This window comes from Amia ocellicauda, chromosome 5 (assembly GCF_036373705.1).
Source record: "Amia ocellicauda isolate fAmiCal2 chromosome 5, fAmiCal2.hap1, whole genome shotgun sequence".
In the NCBI taxonomy this organism is placed as follows: domain Eukaryota; kingdom Metazoa; phylum Chordata; class Actinopteri; order Amiiformes; family Amiidae; genus Amia; species Amia ocellicauda.
This window is the reverse complement of record NC_089854.1, coordinates 7,589,568-7,603,034: the sequence shown is the minus strand read 5'-3', so window position 1 is coordinate 7,603,034 and position 13,467 is coordinate 7,589,568. Positions and strand designations below refer to the sequence as shown.

At 44.5% G+C, this 13,467-nt stretch overlaps 1 protein-coding gene across 4 annotated transcripts in view; it reads left to right on the top strand.

Annotated features, from left to right (window-relative positions):
- The window catches only part of pacsin1b (protein kinase C and casein kinase substrate in neurons 1b), a 65,677-nt gene that overhangs the window by 46,178 nt on the left and 6,032 nt on the right, over positions 1-13,467 (top strand). For all 4 annotated transcript variants that reach the window (XM_066703547.1, XM_066703545.1, XM_066703544.1 and 1 more), the window contains 8 exons: positions 4,853-4,982; positions 7,559-7,715; positions 8,017-8,252; positions 9,889-10,044; positions 10,968-11,143; positions 12,615-12,735; positions 12,861-12,985; positions 13,202-13,404. In XM_066703547.1, coding sequence (XP_066559644.1) covers positions 4,920-4,982; positions 7,559-7,715; positions 8,017-8,252; positions 9,889-10,044; positions 10,968-11,143; positions 12,615-12,735; positions 12,861-12,985; positions 13,202-13,404 — 1,237 coding nt within the window. In that variant the 5' untranslated portion in view covers positions 4,853-4,919. The remainder of the gene's footprint in view (positions 1-4,852; positions 4,983-7,558; positions 7,716-8,016; positions 8,253-9,888; positions 10,045-10,967; positions 11,144-12,614; positions 12,736-12,860; positions 12,986-13,201; positions 13,405-13,467) is intronic.

Below are 13,467 nucleotides of genomic sequence, written 5' to 3'. Positions count from 1 at the left end.
CCCTCTGGCTGACATTTGCTCATGACAATAACTCATATTCTCTGTGGCGTATTAATCCTACAGTCAGAGCTGGGCTGTGCTGGCAATAAAAGTGCCCCAGCTACAGATGTAGATACTTGGTAATGATAATCCATTCATCACGGCGGGCATCAGAATGAGCTACCTAGTGAGAGAGCCATCGAACCTTGAAGCTCTTTTCTCGCTGGCTGTTGCTGAATATGATTAAAATAATTCCTGGCTGCTTCACACTGCACCAGAGTTATTAACCACAGGCCTCTCTCTCTCTCTCTCTCTCTCTCTCTCCTTCCCTCCCACTCTCTCTACTTGCACTGCTCAGACCTGGTGAGCCACAACAAGTTATTTACTAGATACAGATCAGTATATCAGTGCTTTTTACAGTTTATTCTTTCCTGTTTAAAACCACAAAGAAAATCACGACACAACATGGATTCCACCTCATTTTGATGTGTTACTCATGCCTGTCAATTCTACTACTCCTTTTTTCAACAGTGTCCCCGGGAAGTTGCAATCTTTTTTTCCCACTCACTGGAAATCCAGCCCCAGCCTGTGGACATCTCTCTTGCCGAGTGGTGATGTGGTCAGTGTTTACCTTGATGCAGTGTAGCACAAGGCCTCTCTTGACAGGCAGCAACAAATGCATGCTTGGCTGATTCTGCCTCCGTTTGGCCGAAGTTCCTGTGTGCGCTGCAATTTGTCAGACAGGCTGCAAGAAGTGTCATTGTAAAATTGCCCTCTGTTGTAGATCCCGATTATTTATTTATTTTTCCTTTTCTGTAATGATTTTCTTTTTTATCAAGGTGATTGTAACATTGGTAATGCAGTGGTTTTGGTAAACAACTGCCTGAAGACTCCATACTTCTCCTTCTTTCACTCTGGCTTATGTCGTAATGTAGAACCTTGCTAGAAATTGAAAATAAAATGAAAACACTTAGAATGAAGGGCACAGCGCATAGAAGCCTTTCACCAAAAATATCTCTATGTACAATGCCAGATTAGGCAATGAACACAGTGTTCCTCTGTACGCAAACGTGACCAGCAAGATTGTTGCAGCTGCTCAGTCCACTGCTTCATTTTACAAATACGAGGTCTGACAACAAAAATTCGGGGATTAAACCTTCACAGCAATCTCCCTGGTAGTATATATACACTGGCCAACATTGCTGCCATGTTTCAAAGCCCTCCTGGCAGTCATTTTCTGAAAGGCCATGTAGGTCATTGGTCATAACTCTCTGGATCTCTTTCTATTGATGCAACATGAGTTCCTTTCAATGGAGTTTCAGTGTTGGAAACAAGACAAAAATCACAAGGAGCCAAGTTGGGAGAGTTGGGAGGAGGTTACAGCACAGTTTTTTGTTTGTTGGCCAAGAATTGAGAGGGCCTTGAGTGCAGGAGCATTGACGTGATGGAGAACCCACTTGTTCGGTATGAGCGGAAAATACGTTTTCTCAAAACATCCCGGTAGAACTCTTGGTTAACTGTTTGTCCTGGAGGAACAAACTCCCTTTGATGTAAGAAAAAATGAATTAGCTTAATTTTGACTTTTTCCCGGTCTTGGAGATGAGGGTATTTTCCATTGCAGACTATGGTATTTCATTTCTAGGTCATACTAGTAGACCTATGTCTCATCTTGGCGCACACCTTTCTTATGTTGAGATTTTTAATTACTATTCAAGTTCAACTGGTCTGCTATCAATCAGATATCGGTGAGATCGGATCATTGCTCTCACCCTTTCAACATTTTAGCGTCCCGACATCTTCAGACCTCAGCAACTGATGAATAAAAAACAAATCACCCTGTATGATTCAAAATGGGTCCCTTTGTTTCTGTATCCTCTAAACAATGGGAACCCTCCCCCAATGTCTTGTCACGAGTAGCTGTGGGATTCGGGGCTTTTTAAAATGGGACGTGGTATAGAAAGCTAGACTATCATTGTCTAAGCTGGGATCAAATTAATTTAAACACTGATTGAGCTAATGCTTACTGTAATTGGTGTGCTTGTATACCCAATTAACTAAGCTTGATAAATAACTGTCATTTTCTCAGCTGCTCCCTGTGATGAAAAGTCCAAGAACATTTAAAAAACGAAATCACAGACATTTGAAAGTTGAGAACTGCAAATTAGCATTCGTCAGCTGTCAAGGATCAAAGTGAGAACATCTACGGTCTTGCTAGTTGTACTGTGTTATGTATTTTCTTTCTTCTTTTTTTTCCCCCTTTAATTCTGTGTATTTCAGGAGAGCAGCCTCCGGCATCGTTAATGAGGGGTTTGACTAGACGAGCGCACAGTAACGGGTGCCATTAGTCACAAAAGCAAAATGGATTACATTTCAATTAGAAGGTATTATGAGAATGGAAGTGTACAGAGAGTTGTGAATCCAAAAAATTAAGGAGCGGGAAAGGAATCGATGACACGTTATTATAGCTCTGAATGATCCTAATAAAGGCTTGAACGAACGCCAGGGTCTGCATGCCGACTCACAAGTGTGTCTTTTACAAGCCAGATGATTGAACAGTCACACCACACAGGAATTCAAATCCACAAGAGATGCTCTTAGTAGCAGCCTTTTGACCCCATTGTTTAAAATGAGATCTTCCACTAACATCATCATTTCAAATGAGGTATCTCTGATTTTGAAGATGTAGCTCCCAGGTCTTTAGCATTACTTTCTAACAGCGTTGCTCAAAGGCATCAGGCTGTGGGCTTGTACAGTCTGTAGGGTGCAGTCGGTTTGTCGAGGTGGAACAATGACGTCATGTTTGTTTGATTACTGAGAGGATAAATCTGTCCGAGGACGGAGAATGGTTACGTAGATTTATATATTTTTTTTTAGAGAAATTGTGCATGTTACACTACATAGTGTTCGCTACCCTGCTGTTCTTTGTTTTCTCCAGCCTAGATTTATTAAAGAGAATCTGTGTTTATACATATTTTTTACATGCATTTTCAACATGCAATGCAAGATATATATATATATATATATATTTTTTTTTTTACATTTTATGTGTCCAAATGTTCTCTGCAATCTAATCTGATTTAGCATCAATATCAGATTGTATGTCCAAAGCAGTCACTCACTTCTCAAAGACCCAGACCCACACCTGCTTCCTGCAGCACTGCGACAGAAACTCCAGTTTCTCCAGCATTAATACCAGACTCAATTGTACGGATCACAAGATGACTTTACTTACCAGAATATAGATTCTAATTTGGTTTGTATGGAGGCAGGCTTTGTTAATGTAGAATATCTACACAGCCCAGTCATATTCCAATTAACAGGTTTTGACAAAGACAAAACACCCAAGCATAACATGGAGCAGACCTAAACAAATGGACATATGGTAGAACGGCCTGCAATATATCAATAAATAATGGGAACTAATTCCTGATCTCTGAATTTCCTATCTGTCAGTTCATGCTGTACTGTCAGTGTCAAGCTGTACATTTATTTTATGTCTCAGTGTGGATATTATAATAGTAATAATACAAAAATCCCTTGCGATGAGAGATGAAACCCAATTATGGAATCATTTTTTTAGTACTATTGTCACTGAGGCCTTCACACAGCGACTGTTCAAATCTTTAAAGAAAAGCCACATGAAGCTTATTGATGTCTTAAAATAGCAGTTGTGCCGAGCAGATTTTCTCTCTCTCTTCTGAGTGCCATGCAGTAGTGCTGTCTGAGCCAGGAGCTGCTCTCCAGCCCAGCACAGGGCAGCCTGACATTGTGCTGCGAAAATGGTTTGACCTCCAATATCAGATACCAGAGATGGGATCACGATCTGCCATCCCTGGCCAGGCCACACGCACACACCTCCTCCCAGCGCTTAATGGAGCTACAGTCACACACTGTGGCTCCTAGACACTAGGGGCAGTAGCTGTAGCTGTGTGGTGCTGATCAGTGTAGATGAATGGATGCTCTACAATTCCTGGGCAAGGAACCAGATTAGTTCATATAGTACTGTACAGTGTATATCCTTCAACGTGTGCTAGGAGGACTGAAACTGTCTGTGTATGGTGTTGGATTTTTCCAGATTTTAAGGTTTAATCCCCATTCGTTCCTATATATTCTCTAATCTTTCTTACCACATTCAAGCAGTGCCTTCAATGTTTGTCAAGATCCTTGCCTGGCGAGATTGCAGATGTCTGCATATGGGGGTGGTTCACTTTGGGTCTGTTGAGAGAATCTCTTCATAGATTTTTTTTCCATGCTGTGCTGACGAGAAACAGAATCCCCTGTGTACGCTGCAACACGTGGTGAAACCGAGCACTCCCTCTCAAACATCTGATCACCATTTATGTTTATTTGTACTATGTAAAGACGTTATTAGATGTGTGTATTTCAGGCTGTAGTAGCACTCCTGGACAGGCTATGTTGCTTCTCTTCTGAAGACACTGTGTTGTGAAGGAGGTTCCCGCAATGTGATCAAACCATTTCACAGCTCGAAGTGTACAGTTCACCGCACAGCGGGAGCTCCCTATAGACTGTGCCGGGAGGCCGTCTTATACATCATATAGATTTTAATACATCAGGCGGCATAGTAGGGTTTTACTTCATGTTATTCAAGGAATCACAGTCGTAAGCAGGATTGTAGAAGGGCTTGTGGCTGTAATAACTTGGCTCTATAACTGTGGCCTCATTCTATATCTTTTGAGCTAGGACTGTAGGAAGCTTATCTTCAGGTACAAAAAGTGTTTTCCCAGCCGCTTTAGGTAACATTGTAGATTTTCACTTTTCATGGTCAAAACCCTAATCCTCAAATTACTCTCATTGTACCAGACATTAGCCTTTTACAGTAATCCTGGATCTCTCCCTCTCTCCCTTTCCTTAGTGCATGAAGATCCCAGCTCTGGTGAAGACACTTCCAGCTTCCAGCTTCCTCTTCCACATATAGGAAAATGTCCGGCTCCTACGATGAATCCGCAAGCATTGACCCCGAGGCCACAGACAGCTTCTGGGAGGTAAAACCAGGGAAATATTCTCAGCTCCCACCGGCTCTTAATGTTCTTAATGGCATGTTAAACTGAGGTTCAGGTGGAGGAAAACCCCATCTTGTGTGTGACTTATCCATCAACATGTGCACTTCCCCAGCATTCATCACTTTGCATTCCTCCTCCTTGGCTCCTTGGCTCATTCCACCTATGGGGGGTTTTCGATGGCCTCATCCTCATCGCCAGGCCATCTTTCCCATAGTCAAGTCTAGGCCAAAATAAACTCTATTGAACTCCTGAAATGATTTGATCACTTCTATAATCCCCTAAAGCTCTGAATAGTTCAAAGATAAGAATCTTTAATACAGAGCATCTACAGTAATGCTTAAAGCACTCTTATGAACTATGCATTCATCACCAGAACTTCTTTCTAGTACCTTTTGTTCCATTTGACCCATTTAGCATAGAACCTAGAGAAGCTTCCAATGCCCCGTCCTCCCCAAGAATGTATCAAAATGGATGCATCTGTGTTTGTTTGCAGCCATGAATGCCTAGAAGTTAGCTTTTCAACATTAAACTCTTTATGGGAAACATTACAGTGTCACAATACAGAAAAGACTAGGAAAGGGACTATCATATCATATTTTAAACCCCCTCCCCTCCTTTAAGAGGGTTAAGCACAGAACACGCTTTACAGGGCTTTAGTATTCTAGCCCTTTACCATACATTCTGTAGTGTTTAGCTGCAGGAAAAGAAAGAGATCAGTAAAAAATGAGAATCACAGTGTTTTTAATAAAACTGTGAGAATGCACTAGAGAACAGACACATCTTCAATTCAGAGATGACTGAGAAGAGAGTGTAGGGGCATCAGTAATAGTATCTAGCATAGAGATGTGGAAAGCAGCCGCGATAGTACTAAGAATTATGGAAGATGAAACTCTGCAATGTACATGTTGGGAAAAAAACAGCCAACCTCCATCAGTACGATACTCCTTCCTGTTTTAAATTGTTTACATACTGTATGCTGTTGTCTCTCTCGGAGCCTCCTCTGGTCTGTAAAAGTTCTGCGAATCAGTGGGTAATGAGTGGCGATGCGGAGTGAGAGAGTGAGTGTAGCCATGCTGCTCCTGCCCCCTCGTCAGCCTGGGCCGGGCTGAGGTAGGGGTTGTGCTAACTGGATCGCAGGCTTGGGAGACTGTTAAAGCAGGACACAGCCTGCAGGGACCAGTGACACGACGCTTGGGTGAAAAGACTGATGGGCGCTCTGCATTTAATGATGTAGGGCAGGGGTTCGTACTGTGGTCACAGCTGGGGTTGTGAATACGGGGGGGGTCTACTACTACATAACAGAGTGGGAGGGAAAATCTATAGGATAAAGGGCATTTGAGTTGATTTACCTCTTGGGCGATGAACTATCAAGGCAATCCCAATAGCTGAGCTTGAATTTCACTCAAACCAACTCAAAACCAAATAGGTACAAAAAAGCCAACCATAGAATAAGTCTGTCTTTTCTGTTATTCACCTTTACACCTATGAACCCTGTATGACCAGAGGTAAAAGGTGAAGGGATTTGTTAATAAAACAAAAAAATAGTCTTTAGTTAAGCAGCTTACATTGCTTAAGTGTCCTGGCCCAGATATGACTTTCATTGTACAAGTGTAATTTAGAAGAGCAAGCTTGAGGAAAAAATTAAAAATACACAGTTTTAGACACGTGCAAAGACACCTCACAGCACAGTTCCTCGCTGGTGGATGAAATTTGTGCTGTTGTTTTTCTGTGGAGGCCAGCAGCACCTGGACTGTTTTGTCCATCCACACATCTGAACCAGCTAGGCTTGATAATGCTCTTCCCATGATGAAGGCATCAGCATCCTTTAGAGATCGGAAATTGGAGAAGCCTACTGGTGCTCTGGAAAGATAGCAAGCTGGGCTGCTGTGAGCCCTGTGATTGGAAGAGACTCCCAGGGCTGGACCTGCGCCTCTGGCTGTGGCCCCGGTGCAGTGGTGTGGCGGCTGTCTGCAGGCTGGCTGTTGTGCTCTACAGCTCTGTCACCCCTAATCCTGTCAGCTCCCGAGCAGGAGGGAGAAGGGGGGGGCAGCATTGTTCAGGCCTCGTCAGAGCAGCGCAGATTACAGCCATGACAGGATTCCCCCCCAAGCCAGGGCTATTGCATAAGTCCACATGCACAGCCACATGAGCCCTCGCTTCCACACACTGGCCCAGCGTTGACTCACACCCTTGCAGGCACAGGGGAGGGGCATAAAGGCCGCAGAGCCACTCTTAAGGTGGATCAGGACAGAGAGGAGGCAGTGCGATGGGCTTTGATCAATGGGAATCCCTTTAAACCCATATAGCAATTGGTCTTTTTGTGTATGTGCGCATTAATCTACTGCACAGTTCCAGGTGTTGCACCAAGAAGGGTTCAAATGATAATGAAGATGGCCACATCCCCCTCTCCCACCTTTTATTGATTGTGCTTAATCTAGTAGAATTGATAGCAAGTGAAGATGATTTGTGTGTGTGTGTGTGTGTGTGTGTGTGTGTGGCTGAATTGTGGCTGTAGGTGAAGAAAGGAACTTAGCTCGCCCTGTGTGACTTCCTGTCAGGTAGGGAACTACAAGCGTGCGGTGAAGCGAATCGACGATGGGCATCGGCTCTGTAACGACCTCATGAACTGTGTCCACGAGCGCGCCAAGATCGAGAAGGCCTATGCACAGCAACTCACGGACTGGTCCAAGAGATGGAAACAGCTGGTGGAGAAAGGTGAGGGGGGGAAGTGGGGACAAGCCGGGGGGAGTGCAGCCTGCAAGGGTCAATGTTAGGGGCTGGTAGGACGGATGATGTCATCAAATGAAAAAAAAGAAAAACCTTATCTTCCAGTATTAGCAGTGAATCGGGGAAATCAATGTATTTTTTAGTCTTTGATATAATGCTGAAAAGTGAAAATGTTTGGGTTTATTCTGACTGGTTTTCCTACATTGCTTGTGTTGAGGTGTGAATTTGGAGCAATGTTCCTCATGCTTTCTCTGTCTGGGTGTCTGTCTGGTGTGTGCGTGTGTCTCAGGGCCCCAGTATGGCACTCTGGAGCGCGCCTGGTTGGCCATGATGAACGAGGCGGACAAGGTGAGCGAGTTACACCAGGAGGTGAAGAACGGTCTGCTCACTGAGGACTTCGAGAAGGTCAAGAACTGGCAGAAAGATGCCTATCACAAGCAGATGATGGGTGGCTTCAAGGAGACCAAGGAGGCTGAGGACGGCTTCAGAAAAGCACAGAAGCCCTGGGCCAAGAAACTCAAAGAGGTGAGGACAGGTTACGGCAGTGTTTCAAGTGGTTGAAACAATCATGGGAATCACGTGATCTATTCTGATATCGCATGATCTACTTGCAAAGGAATCGCTGATTCCTGTCAGAACTGGTACTGGTGTCGACAGCAGTTTGTACTTCTGTAACATCCAAACCTTCACATACATCTACAGCCGGAAGTGTTTTTTGCTTATCTTCAGAAAGTGTAGATTGCTTTGGAAGGCTATGAAATTATCTTTTTTTGTTTTGTAGTTTTCCTTGTTTCATTTTAATGACAATAATTTTAATTTTAATTTTATGTATGTATGTATGTATTTAAGTATTTCTGGTGAGAACTATTGGTAGTTTATTCTCTCCATTTTCTACAAAAAAGGGTAAAGTAATGATACCCTAATGGATTATAATGATGGCAGATGTGCGAGCAGGGTTTATCGGCGTATACTGCCTCGATTTGCACTGCTGTAGAGTAACACTCAGGAGTGAGTGGCATCCTTTTTTCTGGAATCTGGGAAGTTTGAGGCCTTAATATACCATCAAAAAAGTGTGTAGATCTTAAAAGGTGCAACAAAAACCTGGACCACTGGGGGTCCCTGGTATTGGATTTGAGAACAAGACAGTGTGGCATTAACCAGTTCGGTGAAATAAAAATGTCAGTCTGTCAACATTTAAACCGAGCAGAGTGGGAAGACTTTCTGGCTGGGGTTCCCTCATTGAAACTGGGCTGTTGTAACCTCCGGAGATCAAAGCTAGGGTAGAAATACTGAGCACAGACTGCATGGCTTTAATGCTTTTTTTTCTGAAAAGTTGCTGATTTTTGTGTACAGCAAACTTTGGGCTTGATCTTCTAGGTCTTCAGTCTTTCTGGTTAGAGATTCTTTCAGGATGCTAAACTTGGCATTTGGAGGGAGAAGGGATTGCAGTACAGATTACAGGTGGCTAATAAACTCACACATTAATACGTTTGTGCTGAAGAGTGCTTTATATAGAGAGCGGCCTAGGGCTACAGAGGACCATCAGTGTGTAGTGTAACAGAGTTAGTGGAAGCCGTCCTAGAGATAATAAACTCCAACTCATCAACTCCAAGTTATTATAGATCTTACAATCCCTCAACTTGGCTAGAAAGTCATTTTGAGAGGTGTGCAGTACAGCAGTCGATATAAAATTAAATCGCTCTCTTCAGTAATTCAGCAGGGTTTGAAGCGGAGCTGAACCTGAGCTCAGCAACAGCTGCAGCAAGGACTAATGCAGTTTAGGTCTTATTGACTGTAGAGCCCTGAACCTAATTTAGTTAATATAGACATTCTCTGCGCTCATGACATTTGACTGCCCTGGGGTTTCCATCTGAAGAGTCAAGTGCTTTAATGCTTCTGTGAGGTGAGCAACTTGAGGTGAGTTAGGAGAGCCTTGCGGGTAGAGCTTAAGTGGCCTGGGCTGAATGGACAGCAATGTAAGCTACCATAAGAACATAAGAAAGTTTACAAACGAGAGGAGTCCACGACTCTCTGTGTGAAGAAGTGTCTCCTGTTTTCTGTCTTGAATGCCTTGAGTACCAGGATGGGAATCATCTCTCTCTCTCTCTCTGTCTGTCTGTCTGTCTGTCTGTCTGTCTGTATGTGTCTCTTTCCTGCTCAGATGGAGACGGCAAAGAAAGTGTACCATATGGCTTGTAAGGAGGAGAAGCTGGCAGCCACTCGTGAGGCCAATAGCAAGGCGGAGGCCTCGGTCACCCCAGACCAGCAGAAGAAGCTGCACGAGAAAGTGGACAAGTGCAAACAGGATGTTCAGAAGGTGAGCCAGAGACACAACCCTGTCTGTTGCTTTCTGTTTGACCTAAAGGAACTGGTTCCTGGTCCTGTACAGCCCTGCTGGTTTTGCAGGCATCTGCAGATCTGCAAGAGGTTCAAGAACATCTGTCAAATTGTCTGGAGCCTGCGTGTCTGTAAATGCTTTGCTTCACAGAGATATTTAATCAGCTAATTACTGTGTGACTAGCTTTTATCCTCCTGGGCCTGCCATTGTGAGATCACATGGTTGCCCTTGGCCTAGTTAGTGTGGCGAGAACCTAGAGCCAGTACGGTCCCAGCTCTGGCTAGACACTGCAGGATGCATAAACTGTGCAGCCATTCATCATTACCATTTAACCTCATGACCATTTGCACCATATAGCAGCCACCCCCCCATGCACTTTATCTGGCCTCAATTAAAGATCCTTTTTTCACAGCCACCGGTCTCTCAGGAGGTGACATTATAATACAACATGATCAGAGGATTTTGTAGATTTTAAATACTTTTAATATGATTACCTCATTAGTTGTATTATTTTGACATTATTAGTCAAGTCAGTACCCTCCAGATGAGAGTGAAAATATCTGTTTCATCTTCCGTGTCACCAGACATATCTGAGGGCTGTAACAGGGGTCTTGGTTAACATTGTTGTGAATAGTAATAATTATTCACCACTAATCAGACACATACAGAGACTAGCTGTTAGCTATGCAACTCTTAAACCAATGTTTTACATCCCACTGGTACACAGGGAAGTTAAAGAAGTCACTCAGGGTGATGCCCAGCAAGTAACCATAAACTAGGCTCCTAGTAACAAGCCCCTCATCCTAACCACTGCAGCACGGTGCCAACCCAGGCCTAAGGCCTGTGTTTTCAGTGTGCCTGGGTCCTTGGGAGTGACGGTGCCCCCTGCGTGTGCTTTCCAGGCCAGGGAGAAGTATGAGAAGGCCCTGGATGAGCTGAACAAGTGCACGCCGCAGTACATGGAGCACATGGAGCAGGTGTTTGACCAGTGCCAGCAGTTTGAGGAGAAGAGGCTGTCCTTCCTCAAGGAGGTCCTACTAGACATCAAGCGTCACCTCAACCTCACCGAGAACCAAAGGTGAGCTGACCTGCTCTGCTTTTCTCTCCCCTTCTCACTCCTTCGCTTAACTTCTCCCAACACATCCTTTTGCAATAAATCTAAAACGAGGTAAAGGACAGCAGTACGATATTTAGAACTGAGCGTATAGTTGAAAGAACACATTCTCCATTGTGGGTAGCATGGACTGGTGATAACAGTTTAAAAATTGCAAAGCAGAGACGTGGATCAGGGACGGTGGATGTGGTCTGAGTGATACTGAATGAATTTCCTACTTGGAAACAGTTAATGTAGCTTGGGAGAGTTGTAATCAAGAGCAGATTGCATGGCAATCAAGAAACATTATCAGCAATAGAACAGGGAATCGATGAAATAAGAAAATACTTACTTGGCATCCCTGGATACAATTCCATCTCCTCCAACTATATTCCCAGGCGTTGGCTTTCCCCTATTGTGAGACTGACATTAAAGATCAGACGTGAAGCCACCTATTTTTCCAAAGCCCTGCCTGTTAATCTGTGCATTGTGTGTAGGCGCAGGATAGCTCAGCCGCTGTGTGTCAGATAGGCTGCTGGCTGTGAGTCAGACTACCACTGCGTTATTAAATCATAAATGAATTCAAGGCCGGGGCTGGTGGGGATTGGCAGGGGGGGCCGTCCCCACGCGCACCCTCTCACACACACACAGTCCATGGAGAGCACTGACACACACTGAAACACACATCAGTGACAATTTCAGTTAATAATAATAAACAATGAAAAACGAATACTAGACAATAAGAATTGAGGTTTTAAGGCTAGTCTTTGGGGTTGAAATAAGTCTTTGCTCATTGGACACTCATCTAAATAGACAGAGAGACTGTTTGGGATTGAGAAGCTCACTAAGATAATGAGGACCAGTGGCATATAGCACTTTAATTCTAAATTTGATGGGTAGCCAGTGAAGGGAAGCTAGTACAGGGGTGATGTGATCAAGTGTCCTAGTTCCTGTGATGACTCTAGCAGCACTATTCTGTACAAGCTGAAACCTCTGGATGACTTTAGAGGGCAGGCCACCAAGGAATGCATTACAGTAACCAAGTCTGGAGGTAATTTCTAAGGCATATTTACAGTGGTACAGTACAGTTTCTTCTTGGTAGAGTGTAGTAAAGCACAGTGAAGAGATGGACCAGCCATAGTGAACGTACCAGGATAAACTGGTTACATATGTCTGAGTTATCTTTTCACACCTGCCATCTCCTGCATTGACAACAAAGATTCTCCCAACTAAATGGATTATGGTGAGTGCACAGCAGGCCCCAGAAATGCTGAAAGATGCCCTTTCCCTTTCGATGTGGTCATCCTTAAACAAGAACAGAAAGTGCAAAAATCCTAGGAAATGTACCGGGGTAAACTTGTATAAGGGGTCTCCCACTGTGGCTTTGCTGGCCCCAGTGTCTGAGATTTAATTTGTTTCCGCTGGCATGTTGATGTTAACTCTTTCCTGTCCATAGCTACGCCGGCGTGTACCGGGAGCTGGAGCACAACATCCGCTCCGCAGATGCTCAGGAGGATCTGAAGTGGTTCAACAACAACCACGGCCCCGGCATGCCCATGAACTGGCCACAGTTTGAGGTACTTCCACACAACACACAACTGTGTACAGGTTGTTGTTTTTTGAATCTGATTTGAGTCTCTCGGGATGTTTTGGAAGGTGCCATGTGTTTGCACGGGGAGTAACTGTGGTCTTTTTCATGCAGGAGTATAACCCCGACCTGACCCACACCATCACTAAGAGAGAGAAGGTGAAAAAGCCCGAAGGAGTAACCCTGACCAACGTCACCTCTGGAGTGGAACACATTGCACAGGCCGGAGACAGGGGCAGGTCAGAGCCGGACGGGTCACACTGGGTCCAGCAACCATAGAGTTGGGGAAAGACAGGAAGCGTGATAGGGACTGATATTGGCATTTTAATGTATCAAAACCATGGTGGATGTAAAATGGTGCCAGCATTTCAATTCTACCTATAGCACTGTTGAGCTGTTAATGTCTTAGTCTGGCTGCCCATTTAGTTTACTGCCTGTTTCTGTGTTGTAACCAGCGTGAGCAGCTATGACAAGAACCAGGCCTACTCGGCAGAGTGGTCCGATGAGGAGCCGGCCAACCCCTTCTCAGCCACCGAGTCCAACGGTGGAGCCAACCCTTTCGAGGAGGAGTCAGCGCCCGCTGCTGCCAAGGGCGTGCGTGTACGGGCGCTATATGACTACGATGGACAGGAGCAGGACGAGCTCAGCTTTAAAGCTGGTAAGGCGTGAGGAGCGGGGCATCGGGGCACAGGCCTCTCACTGTGAAATTGGAGACAGTGAA